Source organism: Apteryx mantelli, chromosome 7 (assembly GCF_036417845.1).
Source record: "Apteryx mantelli isolate bAptMan1 chromosome 7, bAptMan1.hap1, whole genome shotgun sequence".
NCBI lineage: Eukaryota > Metazoa > Chordata > Aves > Apterygiformes > Apterygidae > Apteryx > Apteryx mantelli.
In genome coordinates, this window is record NC_089984.1 from 37,385,904 (window position 1) to 37,411,725 (window position 25,822).

Consider the following 25,822-nt stretch of genomic DNA (forward strand, 5'->3'; position numbering starts at 1 on the left):
ACTATTAAATAGTATTCACTGCTGTATGATGATTGTTTGTGGGCCACAGGCTTTTTTTTTTTTTAATCAGAGAAGAGGACAAGAGTCTTTTATACCATAGGTTAGTTCAATAAGCCTATTGGCTAAACTAACCACTCGTACCAGTACCTACTTAACTATAACGCTTTCAGTTGCATGAGGAAATCCATCAAGAACAAAAATATCAAGCTATTTGGCCAAAGATATCCAAGGGCATACGTGTTTCTGTTCATTTCATCTGTTACGAATATCCAAAATCACAGTGCAAAAATAATTGTTAATGGCTGAATACAGACAAGAACAAACTTCAAAACTCTCAGTAGTCCATTTCCTATTTTCATCATCATAAGTAGAAAGATTTATAGCTTGATTTTTTTAATGCAGAAGGAGGCTAGAATTTTGCATACAGCTTTAGCTAAAAAGTGAGAACATGTTCCTATAATAAGTACTTCTGGGAAAAGTTTTAAATTATTTTCTGTTTTTGTGAAGGAAGTTTAATGTCAGGGTGGTCTAAAAATCACTGGTTGTCTGCTTAAGACCACATTAATCACTTGTATTATAAAACTTCCAGTGCTATTCTTCTGCCATAAAGTAAGATTAAATGTCAGGTTCATGAAATTTCAATCGAGTTACAGATTTATGTCATGTAACACTAACTGAACATTTAAATCGTAATAAATAAGGTAAAAAGAGACCTTAAATCTCAAAAGAGCTCACTAGTTGAAAACATGAATATCTTTAGCATAAGGTTATTCTGCATGCTTTTAAAGTCCTCAAATTTCATTTACCAGAGCAAAGAAGAATGAATCAAAATCTAGTGGAACTATGTTTAGTAAAGCATCAATTTACTTTGTAAATCCTTCTATATTTGAAGACTCTAATATCTAATATATCCTGGAAGAAATAACTGCTGTTTGTTTTTTGTTTTTTTTCTCCAGTTTTGGGAGTAAGAAAAGGTTTGACCAACAACAGAATAAAACTCAAACATAATAAAGATCATTTTAATATAACCCTTTTTATCTGATTCTTAAAAGTCGTGCTCTCAAGAGGTATATAAAGTTCAAAAAAGTTGTGATTAACATAAGATAATAATTTAATTCATTAAAAAACCCCTACTCTTACATTGTGTGCAACTTAGGATGAATTTTACTGCCACAAAAATTCTGAAATACTACAACCCACTCCTAAAAAGCAGGATCACATTAATGATATTGAAAAAGTACTTATCAGCCTAGCAAGCCATTTGCTTAAATGTATTAAAATGCAAACAGCTTGTATCATTCTTCACAAAGACAAAAAAAGTAGAACTCATCCTTATTTGAAACAAAACAAAACACTAGTACTTTTTTTTTTTTAATCTACCACCACTGCAGATTTTTTAAAAATAACTTTCCAGCTTCCATTGATTTCACAAGGAACAATGCCACAGAAGTATGGCAGAATTCATATTCAGTAGACTTTAGCAATTCAAAGTATACTCCTACTCAGTATAAAAATCAACTAGTTCTAGCTTTACCCACACCAGTAAAAATAATTCAGTTTACAAATAGCCTAACAACATTACAGTGAGAGAGTGGGTGTATTTTCTAGAAAGTTTTATGGAAACATTCTAATCAATTCTCGCACTCCACCCACTGTATTACAGGATATTCTTCCACAGACATGTGGGAGGCTCATAAGCTTAAATTCTCAATATACCAACAGTTACTTTTTAACCAAGACAGATAAAAAAAAGGCAGAGTTTTTTTTTCTTCAAAGCTCTTGCACACACTTCCAGCTGCTTAGACTACAGCCTTCGTTACAGTGATATCAGTACCTTTGTGGTATCTTGAATCAGACGTTCAAAACTGTTAATAGCTTTAAACTCTACAATGTCTGACAAAAAAAAAGTAAATAGCTGGTTCCTTTGGCGGCAGCGGGGGGAGGGAGGGGCAGGGGGAAGTGGCAGACTTCTTTTCCCGCTTATTTGCGGGAAGTTGTTGTAAACGCGGCAGGGAGAGCCTTAAAAACTTGCCATTACTGTCTGCATTGAAATAACCATGGCAAAAAGAAGCCTGAAAGCAGGCTTAACAAAACTCTCATCAGCACACGCAAGACCGACTTGACCATGTACAGAACTCCCTTCACAAGAATATATTCTCCCAAAAACCTAAACTCCATAAATAGGTTTGACTGAGGGTTGTTTTTTTTTTTTAAGGTTTTCTTCTTTGTTTAATTATATGTGACTTAGCTGAAACCAATTCTTGGTTCAAATTAAGAAGAGAAAGATGAAAATCCCTCTACAGTTTCAAGCAGGGCAAGAGTAGAAGTTCGCTGTCTAACTAGAATGCCCGAATCGGTGTGGTTCTGCTCTAAACAGGCCAGAAGATGCAGAATATGCTTCTTCCTGGAGGCTGAAAGAGAGGCTGGTGTGGCTCAGCAAATGGAGCTGCAAGCAGCTTTTAGGCATTCAAAGAAAACAATATGAGGAAAAAAACCCTCTACCTTCAGCCAGTTAGATAAGTTCCGTAAATGCTAGCAAAATGCAGTGGCATATTTAAAACAATTTATTCATACAGTAAACATACATAAATAAACCAATTATCCTGCCATATTGGAAGTAGGATACATTCAATGTATTACTCTTCAGGGAAACAGACAGCAAAAACACAAAAAGCTGTCTCAATTCATTCCTGTGAAAGATCTGCATTTTCCTACTTCAACAATGTTTTCTCCCATAAGGAGGTCTCAATCTCTGTAGGAATATTAAACCACAAAATAATCTTGGCAAGAGAAAAAAATAATGCTGATGTTCTAGCAGAAATCTAAGCTCAGTACACGACTCTTCCACAGATTTGAAAAGTTTTTATCCTCTGCTCTAAGACTGCATCCTCTGCACTAGACGACATCCACATGAAAATTAATGGTAGCTTCTCAGACAGCTTTTGGAGAATCCAGAAAATCACCATCTTTCACTCTTGAAGATAGCCTCTCTGGCAGTGGTAAACCAAAAGAAAAAATATTTTTATCTGATCTGAATTCCAGACATCAGAGTTTTCAAAGGTTTATACCTCACACCACGTAGTTAGCTTTAAAAATGCACATACTACAGAAGTCTCTCCTCAATTTATATTTATGTAGTCACTTCTAATGACACAGAAGGCCCAATTCACACCCCTGAAGTCTTTCAAAATGTTCGAGATAGCCTAGCCTCCAGATTAGGAATAACATTTTTCAAAGCTGAAATGAGTGATGGCTCACCTTAAAATATCATATTGTAAACAGCAGCAGTGGAGGATCTGCTTCACAAATACCTCAGCTATTCAGGCTGCGACGGTGGAGAGTGCAAAAGGAGGGCACACACAAAGCATTCTTGCCAACTGTCATTTTTTTAATGGGCCTGCGCTGTAAGCAAACAGGACTAAATAATGCAGAAACTCAGCCTGAACACGATGCGTGGCACTGCTGCTGACAACCAAATACAGGGAAGGAGTGCAAGATTAACTAACAGGAAGGACTCCTGCACTTTCTAAATGCTGCATCACTGATGGCAAGCTGCACAGTTGTGACTTGTGATTATATTTAAAAGAAGCAGCTGCTCAAGTTACCATAAGCAAAATAATGATAACCAACCATAACCTTAATAATGGTAAACATAATGAATTTGTATATTTTTTTTCTAACTTCTGCTCCTTTCAGAAAGATGGGAAAACGTGAGTTTTTGTAGTATTGTTTTAAAACAATACTACTGAATAACACTGCTGCTCTCATTTCACCTCCCCTTGTAATCCACTGGGCTCCACTTGGCAATATCACATTTTTTGTTTATTCTACAATATTGCCATAAGTTTTTTTAGCACGTATGCAGAGTTACTCTGAAAAACAAACTGTTCTGAAGTTTTCAGAGTTATACTACATTTCCACTGCTTAATTACTTAAGAATGATTAGCCAAGTCAGATCAATTACAGCAGTGATTTAAGTGATTCTATGAAGTCTTCTGCAATGTTGCCACAAGACTATGATCTTCAATTTCTACTTTTCCTATTTTAGTTCAGGCAAACAGGAATAATGCTTTAAACCATTTACTATGCAAGTGATATTTATGTAAAAATCCATTTTAGTTCTTACTACACAATGGTTTGTATTTAAAATACTTCAGTATGTTTGACAAGATAACAAAAGTTTTAGCATCATTTAAAGCATGTCAAGTATGTGGCATTAGCTATTGTAGGTATCAGTTTCTTTATTGCAATGACACTGATAAACAAAACATGATCTTGTACTTAATGGCATTATAAAAGCAGATTCCAATATTTGTACATATTTCCTCCCAAATAGGCATTTTCATAACAATGTTGCCAATTAAAACTGACATAGGAAAATTAATTGACGGTTAACATTAAGAACAAAATTTAAGTCATGAACAGAATATATGTAACCTGTGGATATCTAATGGACAGAACACTTTTCTTAATTTTACTGTCCAATATTTTAGAATAACTTAGTACATTTTAACTAATATTTTCCTTAGAAGTTTTACAGTGCAACAGCAAATTGCTAAAACAAAGTTTTCCTGAATGACTGTCCAAATTTAGACTAAATCCTTGAACATAGCCATATTTAGCAGTTAATTACTGTTTTCAGCATATTTTAGCCTATACAAATGTATAACAGTCTGATTAACTCTATCAGCTGATCTCTGTAACACACTCTCTGCTGCAGACAGATTTTTATGACATCTAAGTCTTTAAAACATGAAAAGCATACTGCTATAGTAAGATTCTTATATTTTCCATTACACAAAACAGCTGTAATGGACAGGGATGAACGCACTGCTCCTCACAGAACATTCAGTTGAATTGTAGCATAGCTGCAAATTGAACAATGAAATTAAGAAATTGTAAAGATAAGTTGTTCCCCTGTAGTTTTAAGGTTAAAATAAATTACAACAGCTGGTTTGGGGTGGGGGGGGGGAAGGAGCCCTCCAGAGCACAACTCTATCAGAGTTCTATTCCTAACTAGTTCTGCCTTTCTCTGGTCTCACAAAAAATATTTTCCTCTTTTTTTTCCTTCTCAGCTACCCGCTGCACTTCCTGCGGTTTTCATTCTTGGCTATACAAGCCCACACACAGGTGTTAAGTGCTGCCAGGCTCCTGCTGGGTCCTGCAGTAAACAGAGATGCATGAGCACCAGGCTCTCAGACACTCCCAAATCCTGAAGTGCGGGCTTATTCGGATGGTACCCTGCCCATGTTAATAAGAGCTGCATCCAGGCTAATAAGCTCTTCCAGAACGAGTGCTTAGGGAAGCAGACGCACCCAAATGGCTTTGTGTGGGTTTGATGCTGAGGTCTGACCTATCAAACCAAGGGTCCTACCATATACTCAACTTCTTGGGTAGAGCAGTTCAAAAGCACCTGCATCTGTGAAACTGTATACAACCCACTTTGCTGGTTGGGCAGTTTAAAAGAAAATTTCATTGCAACACAAGTATATCTGTCTACTGAGGTCTTTATTGCTGAATTTTTCTCTAATCTGCTATGCACTCTGCCAAGGATCATCAAATACCTTGAAGTAAGGCCTGAATTTTAGCCTAGATTTGTCTGGCTTCTGAAACAAGGTGCATTTTGTTAAACAGTGAAGGAAAACACACAGGAAAATTTTCCAAAACTTATGGGGGTCTTTCCTCACTTAAAGTGTCTGAACTGAGATGAACATCATTCCAGCAATATATTCTTTAGTTTAACCAGAAGCTGGATGACTGTAGCAGAAATTACCCGATTAAAGAAATTTATAAATTCTATATTCAGGCTAGTATATATGTCACGATTAGCCTGATAAAAATAAACATAAAATATAATATAAACATAAAACATATATATATAAACATACATATATAAACATAATGACCCCCAAATCCCACACAAACTAGCATCCAAACTCACTTCCACAAAGAGAATTTATCCACTATTATGAACACAAGTCTCCTTCAATCCTCAAACATCAAAACATAATGGAACACTGTTAATACAGCATTTTCTCTTAAATGTATTAAATATTTATATTCATTTGTCACCCAGAATGAAGCTTGCTCAATAAGCTAATTGCTCCCACCTATCATTTATAGTATTGGATCATTGTTTTCTTCTTGACAAAGGCACAGTTTGATATCATCCTGCAAAGGGTTTTGTAGTTCAGCAACTAATGGATTTTAGCAGCCCAGAGTGACACAGATTCTCTATCAAATTAACAAACCACATAGGTATGTAATATTTTCCCTATGTACTCATTTTAGATAATAAATTTAAATATAAACTTTTAACAAGATTAACAAATTCTTCTGTTGCTCTCTGAAGAATAACAATACCAAGAATGATCAAATATTGAAATAGTTTTGAACCAAACAAGTGCGAACGTGAACTGTAAACACAGAAGTATATTGTGTGACTTCAAGCAATTTCTGCAGGAATGTATAATAAGCAGTTTACCATAGTAACCCTGTAATATGAAAGGACTAGCTACAATAGTGAAACTGGCAGCCTGAGACAAAGCTTCACAGCGACTAGAGCACCACACTTATATTACTGACTACTCAAACCCACTGTCCTCACCCAGGTTGCTTATTCAAGAGCATTTAGACCAAATGTCATTTACTAATAAAAAAGCTGAAATACTTTATATTTATATAAGTACTTTCTATAAGACATTCTTACGTGTTACTACAACAAATAAGCTACTGAGAGGTGTAACAGTCACCCATTTTTACAAAAATTTCTGCGCCTCTGCTCTTTTTGAAATAATCTCCTTCAAGGCCTTCAATGGAAATTCAATGTTCAGATTTATGTGACAGGTAGGGAATATTAGAGTCACATCATCTACTCAGAGACTAAAAATCATTAAACTGCTTATACAAGGTAATTCAGAATAGCCAGACTTCAGTGCTTGAAAGTACCTACCTATCTCCAGCTACACAGATGGACTCAGATCCAAACTCAGACTTTTGTCAGATGCCTACAGTTTGGTAAAGTGAATAACTCCTAAGAGTCCTATGTTTACTTTGAAATAAGTTACCTTTCCAAAAGGTAAAAATGCAAAGCACACAGTAGTAATTTTTATTAAAAAGTATTGAAAGATATGCAAATTATGACAGAGAAGTCATTTTTATGACCACTGCAAAGTATTTGTTCTCAAGGAGCAGCAAGATCAGCTTAAGTGTTTGAGATCAGAGTTCAGAAGAACAGAAATTCAAAGTCTCTTTTCACAATGCTAGTGCATGTAAAATATTAGGAAGTACAAAATAAATTTTATGAGATTTTTTCCACAGCCTTCACTCACAACCCGCATTAAAAAATTCCACTGTAGGACTAAAAGTAAGTATTTTTAAATCTAAAATGGCAAAGGAGTTAAACTAATAAGGTAATTTTCTTTTCATTGTAATTGCACAGAGAATCTTTTATACACTGTTTCAAGTAAGAGATGTTCGAGGAGGTTTTATTTTCCTGTCAGGCCAATTAACTCTAATCCTTATTGGATCATCATCTGCAGCAAACATACAGAGTAATCACCAAAATTATCCTTTTATTTCTTCATCCCTCCCACCCTCTAATTAAGATTTTTTTGTCCCCAACTATACCTCTGGTCACCCAGTTTCTTCACTAACCCATCTCAAATGAGTCCCATATTAGTTCCTGACCCTTGCAGGTAAGATAAAAGAAAATGTAACATTTTTTAACTAGTCATAGGAAAAGACCTTCTCTTTTATTCCAAAAAGCACAACTGTCTACTAGAAAGTGTCCAATAAGTAGTCACTATTTATTGTGACTTAATAATGAAAAAAGTTTCAAATTGGCATCCTTAGAGAAATAGAGCTTTCCAGCATGAAAGCCCATAAGATGTTTGGGTGGGGAATAAGCACAAAAGGTTTCAAAACCTTCCAGAAATCAATAGTCTTAGAAACCAATATCTACATAACCAAGACTTTCATTTAATCTGAAGAAGCCTGTATTTAGTGACCCTCCAGACACATTGAAAGGGGGTGTCTGAGGTAGACAGCTCTCAAAATAGAGTAAAAAGCTCCCTTTTATGCAGGCAGCATCCTGGAAAAAAATAAAATATTTAATGTTTCTGGGTTTGGTTTTATTTACTATGTGTCAAGTTGCTTACAGATCCATTTATCTAATTCCTGTATGAATAAAAAATTACTTGTCCATGCCTTATGAAGATAATCTTCCAAATATGAAGCACTATTATCTACAGACAGATCTGTTGATCCTAGTTATCACTGCTTTGCCAGTAACAGAACAAGTCTCTGTACTGATACCATTCAGGACATTAACTCTGGAACAATCTAAAATGCCACATAAGTATCAGCATTTCTTTACCATCAGTTTTCTCAGAGCAGAAAAGGACTCAAAATTACCTTTTCTACTTCTACGTACCAGAAGTTTTTTCCACCTAGAATGGGTAAAGACACGGTATTAAAAATAAAAAAAGCCTCATCTTCCCTTCTAGCAGCAATAAGAAAGAAGATTTCAAATAGGTGTGTCTTACAGATTAACTAGTAAGAAGCTGATATCACAACTACAGTAGAATCCAGACACAACCCACTCAAAGAAAAAAATCCATATCCTTTTCCTTTGCAGAAGCTGTAGTGACATGACAGTAGATTTCTCTACTGGGAATTGATTTCTGAAGTCACAAATGCTTATAATCTTAACCTCTTTTACAAATAGTAAATATTTTTAAAAATTTGATACTCTTTGCAAGACCTCTACTACCATATGATGAAGCCATTTCTATTATAGGAAACACTTCAAATCAATAGCTACTTATGTTACTTCTTGGCTTAAGTTTTGCCAAAAATAAGAAATTGCTATGTAACTCAGACTGCATTCTACAGCAGTAATTTAAAATAAGCTTGTCTAATGGTTTTGCTAACATCATCATCTTCCCAGTGAAAATCATTATAGCCTCAGTTTCAAAATAAAGCATGAAACTGGTTAACATAACTCTCACAATATTGCAAATGATCTGTTTGTAGGATGATGCATGTTGGAGGGGGCCTCAGGAGGTCATGCAGTTAATATCTGATAAAGAAACATTAGAGGTAATTCCTAGTGAGATTATTTCTAAAGAAAAGAAAGAAAAATATTCCAGTCTGTGATAAAATGCATTAGAATAAAGCAAAACATAGTTTCTCAAAGATGCTAATACACATACAAAAGTATTGCCTATTTTTAATGCAACACACTGAGAAACCAAGCTCCCTTAAAATATACAGAACTCTCTCACTGCTTAGGCAATACCTAATCTGTTTAGAATCTAAACAGACGAACTTGCACAACCTTAAATTTGGGGGGGTTGGGGGAACCACAGAGCTGCTTTCAGATTTTTAACATCACTGCTGGAGAAATAACAGGGTAATGACATTTTGGAGGAAGATTAGCCTGCAAGTATTCCTCCCATCCCCCTTTACATACACAGGAAGGGTTTTGTACCTTCATTATGGTAAAGCATATTTTGATTGTTTAGAAAGCACAAAAAAACCAAAGCTGACTCTCTGAAACCTACACAAAGAGAAATCAGAACCTACTCAAAACAAAAGAACTATGAAAAAAGTCTATGATAGTACTTTTGAAGAACTGTTTGAGTTTATACAATGAAAAAACAAAGGTTGGATTCAAGCTGCTAAACAAACTCTACTGTCTGCTGTTAATTAGTATCTACCATCATGATCTAGTAAAAGAAACCTACATGAAAAATCCAGTGTCAAACCAACTTACATGAATGGGCAAGGCTGATCCAATCTGGTTCCCAAAAGCACCAGATTCTGGGACAGCGAGACACAGCAGCTGCACTGCAGAACACCAGTAGTTAGCAACACAAACAAACAACACGGAAGCCAACTCTTTCCACACCCATTCTCAAGCTCCAGCCACTGGCCAGCTTGTCTCAGAACGAAAAAAAAGGTACAATTTAAAAAGTTAAGCTAAGCCAAGACAGAGTCATACAGTACACAGAGCCAATTTAATGAAGACTGGTGGATATTATTCACTTACTGAAGTAAGTTTGTTAGGGTTAGTTAAAAAAAAATACATATATATACATATATATATATATATATATATATATATATAAAATCTTGACTCACAATTATCTAATTTCTCAAGAGCGCACCAAAACTCATGTATGTTGAGAACATTATGTGGTTTTAGACTTTTCCCACATTTGAATGAGAAATCTCTTCTCTTTGACAGACCACAGGATTTTCACAAGACTGAGAGCTTGAATAATTGTTTCTATTACAAAGCAGCATAAATACGTTAAGGTTAAAGTTAGCAATAAAACAGTAGTAGTAGTAACTACTAGTAGTAACTAGTTACTACAAGAGTAGTAACTCTTGCTACTACCAATTAAATTGCACAAAAAGTAGCAAATTTTAAAACCTGGATAAAGACAAACAAATCCTGAATCAACAACGATGCAGAGTTAACTTGCAGATTCACTCTATTTTACCAGCAACCTTGCTTCCGGGTAATTAGCCAATTTCTACCATATGAAATAGCTGCTCTGCCACTGAATGGCAATTGCATCAAAATAGGTGTTTTGTCAGATATAAATACTTTTCTTCAAGAGCCTAAGAAAAGTGATTACATGCTATTAGACTAAAACAAAAACTACTACTTATTTATTTAGACATAACAAAGCACCCCCCCCTTTTTCAATTAGTAGAAGATTGTTCATATGGAGAAACCCGTACATAATATGCTAGACGAATTTTAAGATGCACTTACTTTTCTACATTGCCTTCCCTCAGACACTTGCAGTGCATCAAGAATGCAAGGTGTCTTCTTCCACTTTCAAGCTACAGTTCTGCAGGTTGCACAAAGTCAGTCTTAGCAATGGATTACACAGAGAGATAATGATATATAGTCTTACTAATCACTGCTTTGTTGCATATAATTTTGTTCATGTCTGGGAAAAACACAATAGTATGCATGTCTGTAGAGACAGACAGTACCTGCATGAAGACACAAGACATGCATGATTTTTTATGCAGTATTGTAAAATTAAATAGTGGTGGGGGGGACCTGTTTTACACAAACTTAGTTACAGGATGATGAGAATCAACTATTGACAGAAGTTCTCTTCTGCCATTCACTATCAAGTAATAACCCTCTAAGAGTTACCTAATTACAAAAGAAAGAAAACTGCATATTTTCATTTTTAATGATACTTGGCAGCTCCACTCCTTTGTGGACTTCAGTCTGGAAACTAGAGGATAACAAAGATCCCCTTTGAACTGGCTCAAAAGAGAACTCCTTGCATTGCAAGTGCTTTTGTTTCCAAGGTAGTAATTACTGCTATTCGAAGAGTTATTTACAAAGTTACTTGAGCAAGAGCAGGGAGACATCAGAAGGGTCTTGAACTACACATGGAAGCAAACACTTGTATACTTAAACAAAAAGAATACAGGACATAGAAAAAATGGGGAGAGGATAAGCTCATTCACTGTGGATGAGAAACTGTTAAAATTTAAGTAAGGTATAAAGGTTATTAAGAGGTTGTGAAACTCTCCTAACTTCTTCCTATACATTCTTTGCTAAAGAATATATTGGCATGGCCTTAGAATATCAAAATCCCAAGCCAATGCCCTCTTAACAAAATAAGTTTTGCATCTTATGAAAGAGCTGAATTTTCCAAATCAGTTCTCCACACTGTGTAAATCATGCTGCCTCAATTCTCAGCTCTGCTATCACATAGAAATGTGGTGTTATTACTTGGCTGTAATGAAGTTTAACTTTGTAGTGATCTATATAAATGCATTTGAGACCCACTGGTCTAGAACATGTGTTTTCAGTTTGTGTTCCACATATTCTTGGGCAGCTGTGGACAGCTAAAGGATTCATAGGTGATAATTAAGAAACATAAGTCTAAAAGTTTCTACATAGGGCTCTATATTCCCACTAGAAAATGTTAAAGGCAGAGTTCAGAACAGTTAGGACACCCATGACCTAGTCCTCCTTCCTTGGAATAATTTCATTAATGTGCATTAAGCTTAGTCTCCTGTCCTCCCACTTACCAACACAGTGAGGTCAGAATTACATGCTCAGAACACAGTATAAAATTAAAGTTTAAACAGTAACATATACAAGGTTGGACAGCCTTGGACACTTGCCACCCTGTACAATAAGCCTATTATCTAGTATGAAAAACAGCTATGATGCTATAATTTTCTCCTAAGTATTCCCAAATTCCCAGCTCCCCACAACTTAGAGAACTTTCTAAAAATAAACTCTTCTTAGTTCTATAACAATTTATGCTTCTTATATTGTTCTCAATGTCAGTTACCTTCTGTCCTCATACACTTCTACTCATTTCTGCCCCAGACATTTCTTTTTTCCCATCCTTCTGGTTTCTCTTCTCTAAGTCTCTTTAACATGTCAATGGCTCACACCTGCCTAATTTGTTCTTTCTAGCGCAGACAGCTTGAGAAATATATGGAACATCCATTATCTCTGATTAAACAAAGAGAGAGCCCTACTGTCCAGGTGCATCTCCCCAAGGAAAACTGAAGATGTCTTCCTCCCTCTGTCTGAAGGAGAAGAGGATGTCATCACTGGTTATACAGGCACACTAAAGTCTTAGGAGTGTAAACATTTGCCCTACTTGCTCTTTTTAGGTTTACTGAAAATGTTCACTCTGTCACTATTATAGTACTACACCAGCCTATCCTTTAGGCTCTTTTCCACAGTTACTAGTTTCAGACTCTTTCCAAAAGAGTGAAAGAATGGAAGCAAACTCACTCCTGACAGTTTCACTGCTGCCCAGAGCCTTCTGGAGAGCAATTCAGAACCTCAAAATTTGGAAGGACCACCACATTGCTTTAAGCAGCTACTAACTGCCCTTTTCGGGCTTTCCAAACCTTGGATATTTTACACATCCACTTTCATGCAAACTCTTACAAATTAGATTGCTGAAGAACAGGCTGAAAAGGCTTTAGTAATCATGTTATTGCAAAGCCAATTACACTTCAAAATCCAAATCAGCATCTTCAGTTACTCATGTCTGGGGAATTTTAGAGAGAAGTTTTATTGCAGATGAATGTGGTAAACAAAAAAGAAATCCTTACTTAACACACAATAATACAAACTACAAAGAATGAACAAGAAAGAAAGGGAATGCAGTACCTTAAGAGTGGCAAAACACAGGAAAGAAAGGGAACAAAATACCTTAACAGTGAAAGGACATTCAATATTTTTAATCAGCAATCAGGATGGAATCACATAAAGAAGATGCCACTTGCCACTTCTGCTACAGATTTATCAGTGAGTACTGCATTATAGACAATACATATAATGCAATCTATACTGCAGTCCATATATTTAGAAAACAAGATGTGCTAGCTTACTTAAAAAAAAGAAAAAAGACAAAGAAAAAAAGAGGCTCCAAAAAATTTATAACAATGGCAATACATTTCTTATCAACTTTTAGATTTCCCCAAAGTTACTGAAGAAACTCATCAGACTGGAAAGGAAGAAGACAATATCTATCACGAGATTTCAAAAATACTTCTTAGAAAGTGAGTTCATTCCTGCCTCACATCAACTAACAGAAACCTTGTTTCTATAGACAAACATAAGCCACAAGTCTTGTCTAAGGTGGTTCATCAATGGCAGTGCTTCAGAGAATGATACCCCAAACCCACGTGCTGTCCCACAAAGCCATGCTTTCCAAAGACATATCATGCTCCCATTGTTGGGCACCTGACAGGATCCTGGAATTTTTGATACCTACTATTTCCGCCACTTAGGTATGTGTAATTTGGGGCACTCACAGTTTCACTGTGCTTCAGTTACTTCACCTACTGTAAATGGAAAACCATGCTTACTTTCATGGAAGGCTTCTGATATCAGAAAAGTAATATACAAGCACCTCTATTATATGCCTGTAAAAATACCAATAGAAATCTCTTTTTACCTACTAAGAACATGACAAATTCTAATACATTCCTCCCGAAGTAACATCAAGGACACAATGCATCTTACCTGATTTTATAATTGGGTAAAGTGTGTTTGCGCTTAATAACTTTCTTGAACTGGTTCACAATGATAGAAGTGAGTTGAGGCATGGGTCTCCCTTCAAACTGAGACTTCACTTCGAAGACTATCACAGGGTCATCCATAAAAGAAAAGGACCAGTGAGTGAAGGGCAGGCGCGTGAAGACCAGCTTCAGCTTCCCCATCACCCGGGAGATCTTGACAAAGAGGTAGGCTGACTTGCCAAAGACAAGGTCAGCATCGATGGCCAAGTGGAAGCCACCGTTGTATTCCAGATCGACCTCGAAGCCCAGCTCCTCGGGGCAGCCCTCTTCGTTGCAGACCACGGGCCGAATGAGCTTGACAGTTTTGAAGATGGGCAAGACGTTCCCAAGAGAGACGTCCCTGAGGCTGAGCCCCTCCAGCATCTTCCCCGTCATCTTGGTCTGGAGCAGCTCCTCGAACTCCACCTTGATCTTCTTCGTGACCCAGTTCCTGACCAGGGCAGTGTCCCTGAGCTCCCTGAAGAGGAAGAGGAAGATAGCATTGAGGAAGTGGCAAGTCTCCTCTTGGGACGAGGGGGCCGGAGGGGGCTCCTGCGGCTGCTGTTTGGCACTGGGCTCCGCCGGCGCAGCCGCGGCGGCTGCCGGGGTCGGGGCCGGCTCCGAGGGCGCCTGGCCGCCCGCCGGCTCCGGGCCCTGGAGGTAGTCCCTGAGGCTGCAGTCAGACGCGACGCGGGAGTAGACGAGGCCGCCGGGGGCTTGGGCCGTCTCGGGCGGCTCCGGCTTCTTCCTGTAGAGGAGCAGGAGCTGGAGCAGGAGCGTGATGAAGGAGCCGGCCAGCGCCGAGAGCAGGATCACATAGACCAGCAGCATCCTCGCCGCGGCGCCCCCGCGCCCTCACACCTGCGCCCGCACTGCCCCTCACCGCGCCGCCGCCGCCGCCATCCCGGGGGCCGCGGCCAGAGGCGGGCGCTGCGCCAGGGCCGACGGTTAACGGCTGCAGCCCCCCCCGCGGTGCCGGCCGCCGCTCCCCGCCCGCCGCCGCCTCATCCGGGTCCCCTCCCGCCCTCTCCGCGGCGGGGGCAGCGGGCGGGGCGGTGGCGCGGCCAACCAACGGCCGCGCTCCCTTCGCCTCCGGCCGCCCCCCATTGGCGGGGACTTGGAATCTCCGTCGGGCGCGTCACGACGCCGCGCGGTGGCGTCACAGCGCCGTGCGGCGGGCAGTGGCGGCGCCTGCGCGGAGGGGCGGGGCGGGGCGGCCGCATTCACCGGTGCCCCTGGCCTTGCCCCTGTCTCTGTCCGCGCGGTCCGGAGCCGCTGGCGGTGCCGCCCGGGCCGGGCGTTCCCGTCTGCCAGCGAGGGCTCCAGGGGGCCCGACCGCGTGCCGGGAGCCGCTGGGGCTGCGCTGCCCCGCGGACTGAGCCGCCTCGCTGCAGCCGTTAGAGGAGCGGGAATTGAGTGACTGCTCAGACAGGCGCCGCCGGGCGCTGCAGCGCGGCCAGGGCCTGCGGAAGGCGAGGGCGAGCGAGAGGCAGCCACCGCCTACGGGCTGCCCACGGAACAGCCGGAGCAGCCCAGCGGGAACAAGCGGCAGCCCCTTCGCGCCGTGCTGCTGCAGGGGCCAGGGGCTCCCGCACAGGCCCGCCTGGGAGCTAACGGCGCCGTGAGCCTCGTTAATCCTAGTCACACTGCAGCCCGCTCTTCTAAAAACAGGGACAGCAAGCGCCCCCTGAGAAGGATGCCTTTTCAAGGAGAAGGAAAGGGCAGAAATGCATTTCAAAAGGGCAAGTTTCCTGCTATGAAACTAATGGAAAGGGAGAATTGTTTCTCCTGGAACGATCCCCCGTGCTGAGGCTCCAGCGCCTGTCCTCTGGTCTCTGCTTGGCCTGACCCGAAATCTGAGGGCTTCAATGGGCTTTGTGCTGACCTTTTCGGTCAATACCAAAAATACATGAGAGATATAAAATATACATATAAAATATATGGAACTTATGAGCAAGTTCATGAGTCTGTCTTATCATAGTCATGCAGGAGGTAGCCTGTCTTCTTACAAGGAATTTAACCCCATGGAGGCTGATATCTCTTCTTCCTAAAATCTGTATAGTGATTTCAATAAATATGAGGACATTTTAATTACCAGATCCATAAACTACAGTTCAGCTGATTTCATTAGTTAACCAGAAGACTATTAGGGTAGGCAATTTAAATATCATTAAGAAAGACATCTGTCTCTAGAGGAATGTATTTGGGACACAGTCATCCTAAATAGTAGTTAAGATAGCCCTGCTGAGCAGGGAAGTGAAATAAAATGAAAAAAAAGTTTGATCTGTGAGAAGTTTGCAAAAGGCTGCATTCTCGTAAGGCAATAATTGCTAAAGAGACATAGTAGGAGTGGTGAGAGATAAAGGATATTTAGCCTCTTGGAAATTAGGCAGATTTTTTTTTTTTTTAACTAAAATTGTCATGGAGCAGGTTCAAGACAAAAATTGGAGACTATTGGAAGTTTCATGATTTCATCGAAGCCTCTTTTCTGTTTGCTGTTGATTAGAGACATTTTTAGCAGATTTTGAACATATTACATAGGTGACATTTTAACAAGCTCTGCTATTATTCAACTATTCACTATTGTTTAAAGTCTGTTATTGAGTAAATGAAGTAAAAAAAATGTAGGGAGGAAAGGAATATGAACAAAAGAACAAAGCTGAGAAATTTACACATTGTGATGTTTTGATTTGTGATGTACGTGAGATAGGTATTGTCAGCATGTAGGACTGCATTCCTACTGCTGTAAGCAACACATTACAAAGTGGTTTCTTTATATCACAGACTGTGGCTTCGTTGAAGTTGGAGGGTAGGGAAAGGAAGGCATCCTCACCTCTCTGAGCTCACATGCTCCTTTCAAGGAAGGCAACAGATGCATCCTGCATAGGAGGCAGGTGAGTGGCATCCAGACTAAGGACTATTGTTTTTACAAGAAGAATGGACATTTATAAAAATTGCTTAAAAAAAAAATCAGTGAACAAGAGGGATAGAAAGAAGAAACGTGTAACATGCAAGGCAGGGCTACCATGAGTGGGAAGAACATGCGTGTGGGACTCCAGACAGAATATTAGTTCTGAACATTTTGAGAGACTAACCCAGAAGACCCATTGTATTCAATTTTGTTTTACAGAAGTGGCATATAAAATAATCATATTTTAACTTGAAAAGATAAACATACTTCAAGAAAGCATATTAGTCTGATCCAGCAAACTCATTTAAAGGCCAAATCAAAGCTGTAACTGTTGCTAGAGTTATAACACTACTATGACATTTGCATATTGTTTTTCCAGGTGCTTCCCTGTGTCATGGGAAGTGTTTTCTTTCAATCTTGAAATAGAAGTTCTATAATTTCTGAAAGACACCCACTATTAAGGTAAAAATTACTTAAATGTTTGGGGGTTTTTACACCTATTTTAATTTTTAGTTAATCATCTAGCTTAAAGTCTGATAATGGTTCTTATATAATGTTTTATTTTAACAGAATATCAGAAAATCCAAGCTAACCCCTTTTTTTGCCAAACTCCAGCACTACTTAAAAAAGCAGATGAGAAGAAGAAAATGTAAAATTTTCAATGCCAGGAAAATAAAAGCCCTCTTCCCTCTTCCCCTTCATAAAGTGTGTGGGGCAGGAGGATTGAAAGCAGTTAATGATGCAGAGCTGTGGTTTGAAACTAGAGATTCGGAGTATGAATTTTTTATAGGTCTTGTGACTGAAAGTTGAAAGCCTGGGTGCTTAACAGAGCATTTCTATAGAAATACCAGAGAGGTCATTAGTACAAAATTTGAACTGCTCTGTTACAGGCCTTTACCATGTCTAATATAGGCATATGCAGTAAGAATGAAAAGGTGGTGGATTTGTAACTAAATAGCTTTTCATATATGGAATAATATATTCAGAAAGCCAACAGCAGCCTTGGTTTTGGGTCAGGAAGAACACCAGTAAAAAAAGAAGTCATGTTGCAGATTTCTGAACTGAGCATTTTCTTCCGTTAAACCAGCAGAACAGGAAATTTGGCACATTTTGTGGACCTCATGACAGTTTAAAAGCCTCTGCAGTGTTCAGCTCAGTAATCGCTTTTCTCCTTTCAGAGGAACATTTTCATTACTCTTAAAAATTATAAAGCAAGTCAGGTGTGTTTTAGTATTTTCAATGAGAATGAAAACATAAAGGGAAATAGCAGCAAATATGTTAACATGGATACCAAGAGGATACACAGAAAACATTATTTAAAACAGAATAAGGTTAAAATAGGTCAGGATGGAAAAGAATTTTTAATTTGTCAAGTAAAGGAGAAAAAAGATGAGCCTTCATACCATCCAGAAAAGGCCCTCTAAGAGCTAATTATACTTCAGCTTCAATTTAGAAGTTGCTGTTTATATTTTCTGGAAGTCTAAATAAATAGAAAGCAGTATGCAATCTGACTGATTTCCACCTTGGTTACTTAAGCTTTGTAAAAATAATGTAAAATATACTCACCCATGTGCTCTTTGCACAGCTGTAAACTATTAAAGAGGATGCAAGACAGGCAAAATTTAGGCCTGATATGTAATTTGATTTTTTCAAACAATTTTACTAGATAAGAGTTTATTAAACAGGATATTTCAGCTATTTTTAAATAAGAAAGAACAGAAAGGACAAGGTTTTTTTTTTTCTTTTGAAAATCAGATTTAGGAGATGACAGCAGTGGGCCTGTACGTATAGAACTTTAAAACAGTTTTCAACATTTTGCAAGAGATTGGCACAGTGATAGTGTACAAAGGTTGCAAAATATGTAGAAATAGATAATTTAATAGAGAACATTTAGCTAAAATTCAAAGAAAAGACACATGTTTAAGCCAGTTCTCATGTTATAAGTGAACATCAATGTTACCCAGGAACATTTACTTGTATTCATCTCATTCCTGACTGATCCAGAGGATCTTCATCCAGAGGATGAAGAAATGGTAGAAGCATTTTTGTCAATGCAAGATAGTATGACCAGTTGAAAAGTCACATTTTAAAGTTTGCATACTGCGGGGCTGACGAGAGAATTATCCATGTCACAAGCTTAGAAAAGCTATTACAGTTTTTTTCAAAACTGTGAAGTAGTCTAAATGATAGATTTTGTTTCAAAGCAGGAAATACTGGGTTATTTTGTAATAAGTGGTTTTAGCAATTTTCTTCATTGTTATACTCCAGTCATTGTCTACTTTTGTAATATCTGTTGGCAAAATGATTTCATTCTTTCCTGGGCCTCCTATTGTTTTCATATTACATGTCTTAGAGACCAAAATTAGATTATAGTTCTCATGGTACTGCATGAAACAAGATTCAAAAAGTGATTAGGTAAATTCATGAGGGAGAAATCCATTGAGGGCTATTAAATACAAAGATTGCTGGAAGCTACACTGTTGACATACTGCTGTGGGGTGTCCTGTTCCTATAATTGTCCTCAGACATCCACTGTTTCAGACAGGATACTGTGCTAGTGAGCACCTGATCTGGTCCAGTTCTTAAGATACAGAAAAGAAGAAAAATACAGTGATCAAGACTCTCTGCAGTTCTAAATCGGAACTCTGTCAGGCACAGTGTCGTCTTATTCTCAGGTGATCCTACATTTTACTGGATCAAACTTGGTAAAAAAATGAGGCTTTAATGCGTATGAAGATTCCTTTGAGGCCATTTAAATCCTCCCCTTCCCCCATCCCCCCCCTTTTTTTTAATTTTGCATTTTGAAGAGCCAGGTTGTGGTAGGAGTCTGCTCCCAATGCAGACAGAAGAGGCATGGCCCCAGTCCAACTGATCCCCTGGGAAGACTTCTGTTCAGCTCACCTGGAGAAACTCATGTGTCTCATCCCTTCTGAGCCCAGTTTTTGCACAGATGACAGTCCATCTCCTCTGGCTCAGTATTCAATTCCAAATCCCTCAAATAAGTTTCTCTGCCATGAGCTAAATCCTTCCACTCAGAAGTACATAAAAATACAGTTTGGGCAACTCAGTCATATTCAGACTATATTAATTATTAACTGATTGAGTATTAGTTATTAATTAATTATTAATTAAGACTATATTAACCACCAGTGACTCATCAGCTGGAATAAATTGTTGGATCCATTGACATTGAGTTAAATGCATCTATTTATCCTACTGAAAAATCTGCCCCCTACTCTAACTAGTTTATATACCTTTAATTATTTTTAAGGATGGTGGCTGAGAATTTTAGAGGGTTTTATTACTATCCTAGAACCAACTCACTGTATGAATTCAGGAAGGGAAGCTAGACCTGTGTTTTCAGAATGGGAATGCATTTTAAGTGCTGCTTTTTGGATAGGTCCTACCTGAGACATCCAAAGCTCTGTTTTCAGAGTTAATGAGGAAATGCAGTTTACTCAGGAATTATGAGCACTGTGGGTGGTGGGAGGAAAAAGAAAGTTCCCTGTTGACTGCTCAAATGCAGATGCTCCGAATTAATGCTCACTTCTGAAAAAATAGGCTCTTAACTTCATGTCTTCGTTTAACTGTTTAATGTGATGCATCTCACAGCAAGGATATTTTGACTGATTGTTTGTGAATACCTTTGCAATCCTACATACAACAAATAAAGCAACTCAGTTGGTTATTAATAATGACTTAGAGCTCAAACAGTTTGGTCAGAAGATGTCAAAACAGAAAGATGGTTAGGGTCTGGATCTAAAGTTTAGTTTGGCCCAAATAAATCCAGCATCTTAGTTCAAGCTCTCTTTTTAACTCATTTTAAACTCATTTAATCAAGAACTTAACATTTTAGATGAAGTTAACATTTTAGATGAACAGGTACATTGGATATTTACTTCAAAAGGCTCACATTCAACTTAAGGTATCCTGTCTTTTAATTAGGGATTCTGTTACTTTTTCACTTGACCTTGGCTTTTGTTATAACATGAAACAAGATTCCCCCACTTAGGAACTCTAGCTCTGAGATAATTTTTCCAAGATTAAAAAAATCCTTTTTAAATTTAAATGTGACAAATTCAGTCTTTTTATATTACCAGTATCCAAGCAGAACTAAAGATCCTTTATTTCCTGTCTGCTGTTATATCTTAAGTCCAGGATCTGTTCTTTAATTCAAAAACACAGCTGAGATTTGTCACATATATTTTGCTTCTTACTGCATTCATTCCACTGACTCCTAGTATTTATGTAAATACTACCTTTCTTAATCTTAGAAAGTGTTATATTTGGGGTAGTTATTATCACATTTGTCATTAGTGTTCACCTGGGTACCTTTTCTTTAAGTATTCTGAAACAGATTCACCATTCATCATAAGGATTCCAGTCAGTCTCCCTGAGGCCATCTTGCATGCTCCCAAATCATCTTTCCCAGAGTTGAAATTGTTTTAGCTAATTCCCCTAACACATTTCAAGTGTAATTACACTATGATCAATATATTTCAGATGTTCCACAACCTCAGATTTTTTTAATACTTGGCTCACTTCCTGGATTAGTCCAAAGCAGCCTCTGGCTGATGTAGAGGCTTCAAGACACTGCATTAGAAAGCAATTTTTAATTTGTATAAGGGCTCAGTGGGTAAAGAGTTAATACTGCAGAGATGAAAATAATTTTTGAGATGAGGGTCCCTGTGAGGCTGTGTGCATCACTTGCCCTTCATTAAAAGTGTGATTATGTACATCAGTTGACAGGTAGTTGGTTACTTTCCTGGCTTGTGATGTGGCTGGGCTGTGGTTTCTCCAATCTGAGAGCGTGCAGTTGCAGTACGTCTGCTCTGTCTCGTTAGCATCCAGATAAGCTTTGCCAAATCTGGCCACAGTGGGAAGCTTTCTTAGTTCTGCTGGAGGTTATCGCTCCTGCAGTAAGGTCAGAACTGAACACGTGTCCTTCCTTCAGCCATTTTGGTGCAGAGTCTAGACTGTTTATTAGCCTTAATTGCCATTAAGGGGCAGGGGGGAAGGACTGCCTGGCACCTTAACAATCCGAGAACAAGATCTGTATTTTGGTCTCCGTAGAGTGCTTGCTTGTGCAAATACTCAGTAATCCAATTTCCCAGCTACAGTCCTGAGATCAGTGATATGTTTTGGCAAGTCTTGTATTTCTCTAGCTGCTCACTAATTCCCATGTATGCTGACACTGGTTCACCTGCAAAGAAATATAAAATAAGGGAACAGTACAGAATTTTGAAGGAATCTGCACCGGTTCTCCAAACCAGAGGGAATATCTCAGAAATTTTAGCCCAAACCCAGAGATTTCTTGGAAAATAAGGGTTCTGGGATTTATTTTTTATTTATTCTTGTCTCTCTGATCGCCTCTAAGTTTCACATGTGATATCAAGACACTAAAAAGATGTTCAGCTCATCTACTTATTCTACTAAGAATGTGTGGACCTTGTAACTGCAGTACACAGGCATGCCTTTTCACTTGCAATCTAGGACTCCACAGGCTTCTCGGTGCTTAAAGGCATCCCTGTGGGTAGTCTCACTAGCTACACATAAAAGCTGTCCGTCTAGACACACGTATACACATTTTTTGAGCTGAACCTTTTGCATCTATCTGAAGGGATCATTTCATTTTCTCTTCTTTGGTCAGCGCCCCCCTCCACCCAGCTTGACAGTTTAAACCAAAATGAAAATAACTTGTTACAGAAATCAAAGCTTTACCAGGCATTTTTGATAGAAATAAATATGGAAAAACAAAAATTTACTTTAGAGATGAGCCTGACAAGTACTAAAGTAAAGAAATAGTTTCCTTAGTTCCCATAGCAAGGCTGAAACATGGCCATTTCATCTCAGTTCCTTATATGAACTCAAGGCCATTTGAACATGGAAAAGTAGCTTGGCTTGCTGCTTGATCTTTTGTGTTAGTGGTAAGCTACAGAAAAGTAAACAGAAAGACTACTTTACCTTTTCTGGTTGCTGTACTTTCCTGTTTTCACCACAACCTTCCTATGGCTGTGTTGATTCTTCCGTATTCAAAGACCGAAAAGACAGAACATGAGTACTTGCGTGACTAATCTTTAACCAGGTAGTTTCATTGCCTTCACAAAGTATTTTTGCACAAACAAAGGTAGTTTGTCTGAAGGATACGGCCTGAAGACTAGATTTAATGAAAATACTAATAGTTACAAACATAACTTCAATCTAGGCAGTCCCACCTAGGTAATTGTAATAATGTAGGTTACTCTGTTCAGCTATGTAGGACAAATAGCTATATTACTGAAATCTATGTAAATACCATTAGTAATGCATTTTAGCTGAGAAAGCATAATGTTATAGCATAATGTTAGAGTTTAATTGTCTGGTTTTGTACTACAGTCTGTGCTGCCTCTGTTCAGAATCTGTTTGAAGCAAGGCAAACACAAGCCAAATTTAAATTCACCTGTAAACTCATCTCTTCTTCAGTTTCTACTCACATACTACCTCATGTTTCACATGTGAAAAGTATCACTTAAAAGGACAGAAGCAATTTGTAGTAGTTTCACAAACATTTTGTAACTTTGAAAGCTGTTTTATCCATGTAATACCAGAGAGATCTAGCCTTATCCTTCAACACCAACATTGCACCATAATACTTTTTCATGCTTTCTAGCTTGTTTGTGCATAAGACACTACAGGGGAATGGACTAAATGAATCACCTAGGCAAGGTACTCTCTAGGATATTCAGGAAAGTATCAAAAAATAATGTAGAAAAATGAGGGTTTTTTTTGCTGTAATCTTTGGATTATCAATAAAAAAGTAGACAAAAACCTCTGACAGAAGTATGATTTAAATCAGTGTTCTTCATTTTCAATTCCAAACTACAGACAAAGGGAAAAAATTCAAATCATTTCATTTTAACTGAGGAATAATTTTCACATTTTGGAGCAGATGGTATTCACATAGCTTCATTAAACCAGGAGGCAAAACTCACATATATTCCTACAGTTTTCCTTCTGTTCAATTCCCATTATTTTTCTGGCCACTCAGTGTTGTTTAGAAGAATACTGAATTGACTAAGAAGGTAGTATTCTAGTCTGCAGGTTAAAAACAGTGGGGAACTTGTCTGCTCTCCTCAGTGTCTCAGCAAATTATTTATAAATTCCTCCCATTACCAACTTACAACTTTAGTTATTCCAATAATTTTAGAAGCATGTCTCAAATTACAGCTGCCTAAAATGCAGCATATAGACTTCTATTTTAATTTGCTTATTGAGCTCTCAGTCTAACAAATAGAAAAACTGAAGTAAATATTTTCAGTATGAAATTCAAAACTTCTATGAAATAAGCCCTAAAGAAGCTTGGCTTCCTCAATAATTTCTGCAAAAATTTGTCATCCGTACAAGGTTATTTAATCCAAGTCAATATTAAAAAGAGCCAAGAAAATGAAAACTGTCATATAAAAAGTGAAACTGAAGTTCTGTGAGGGCTGCAGTTCCATCTACAGTTATTTTTATTGGCATGGGTAAGGCTTAGAATATGGTAATGGAAACTTTTTTTTTTTGCCAAGATTTTCACTTAACAGCTTTTTTCAACAGCATTTTCTCAAAAACATTTTTTAAAAAGCAGTCCATGTTACTATATGAGCACTAGCAATAGATTTTCTGCCTTCAGAACTGTGGCCTAATCAACTAGGCTTAAAGACAAATAAAATCTTCAGTGAAGTCAATACAGGGTATTTCCCTTTTTTTAAAATATTCCAAAGCTGTGCACTGAAACTACTGAGATTTTACTGAGAGAGCTCTAGATTCATAAACTGCCAACCATATGAATTACAGCCCTTATTTTTATAGTGGGATTTCTACATATATCACTCCAATTGCATTGATCATCAGCACTTTTGCTTTGGAAGAGGCAGAATGTATTAAATAAGGAATACACTGCAAGAAACTGTCAATGGAGTACTAAACTACATATTTATAATTTTTTAAGAGTTGGAAAACAGAGTAAACCTCATCTCTATTGTTCCACAACCTGCATGCTCCTACATACCATCTTGTACAAGTGGGAGTACTGTCAGCTTCTACTAATCTGAGAGAAAAATGTTGCCTATGTGGAATATAATCGATGCACGTAAAGTACAATGGCTATAATAGAGGTCTCCGTAGCAACATTAAGAACAGTTATTTTTAGATGTTCTACCTTAATCTCATCTTCATGTTTTTTTAATACAGATCTTAACTATTTCCATCCAGATGCTGCAATGACCTCGTCATCAAACAAAACCCCATTGTCAAGGCATGAAAAGATGATCCCTACCTTGTTCTTCCACAGATTACTGCATGTTTTCTTTCCTTTACAGTAAGTATCAACTGAATATTGCACAATTATTTATCAAAATGCAGCTGGTCTGGAAAAAAAAACTGCAAGAACTCCCTCTTCTCTTGGGAGGAAGAAATGATAAGGGAATAGAAGGGATCAAAATAGGGGAAGATGAGCAGATTGCAGCCAAAGATCCCCCAAACTGATAGCACAAAATCAGTGGAAAAGGGCTGAAAAAATAAGAGGCTGGCAGGATGCTTCATGCTCAGGAGCTGGGTTGGGAGGAGGCAGAGAGAGCAGGTAACATGGTGAGGAGGGAGAAGTTGGAAAGCATCTCCCAGAGCTCCTCGCTTCCCCACCGTGGGAAGGGGGCTGCCCACAAACACAGCAACAGACACTGCAGCAGAGGAGCAATTACAGGAGCAGAACTTTGTTAAGGGAAGAAGAACAACAAAAACCAGTCCGTCAGTTTTATCTCTGGGATCAAAAATGGCTGCATCTGTAGGAGGAATAGACAGGAAGGATGATAATAT

General features: G+C 38.2%; 1 protein-coding gene and 1 long non-coding RNA gene across 3 annotated transcripts in view; one reads left to right on the forward strand and one right to left on the reverse strand.

Moving 5' to 3' along the window:
- PDZD8 (PDZ domain containing 8) overlaps positions 1 to 15,002 on the reverse strand; it is a 68,463-nt gene extending 53,461 nt beyond the window's left edge. The window contains exon 1 of the mRNA XM_067300294.1: positions 14,045 to 15,002. Coding sequence (XP_067156395.1) covers positions 14,045 to 14,910 — 866 coding nt within the window. The 5' untranslated portion in view covers positions 14,911 to 15,002. The remainder of the gene's footprint in view (positions 1 to 14,044) is intronic.
- A 333-nt stretch (positions 15,003 to 15,335) lies between these two features.
- The window catches only part of LOC106489517 (uncharacterized), a 53,255-nt gene continuing 42,768 nt past the window's right edge, over positions 15,336 to 25,822 (forward strand). For both annotated transcript variants that reach the window (XR_010884665.1, XR_010884663.1), the window contains exons 1-4: positions 15,336 to 15,821; positions 16,864 to 16,973; positions 17,370 to 17,452; positions 25,223 to 25,328. This is a non-coding gene — a long non-coding RNA (uncharacterized lncRNA). The remainder of the gene's footprint in view (positions 15,822 to 16,863; positions 16,974 to 17,369; positions 17,453 to 25,222; positions 25,329 to 25,822) is intronic.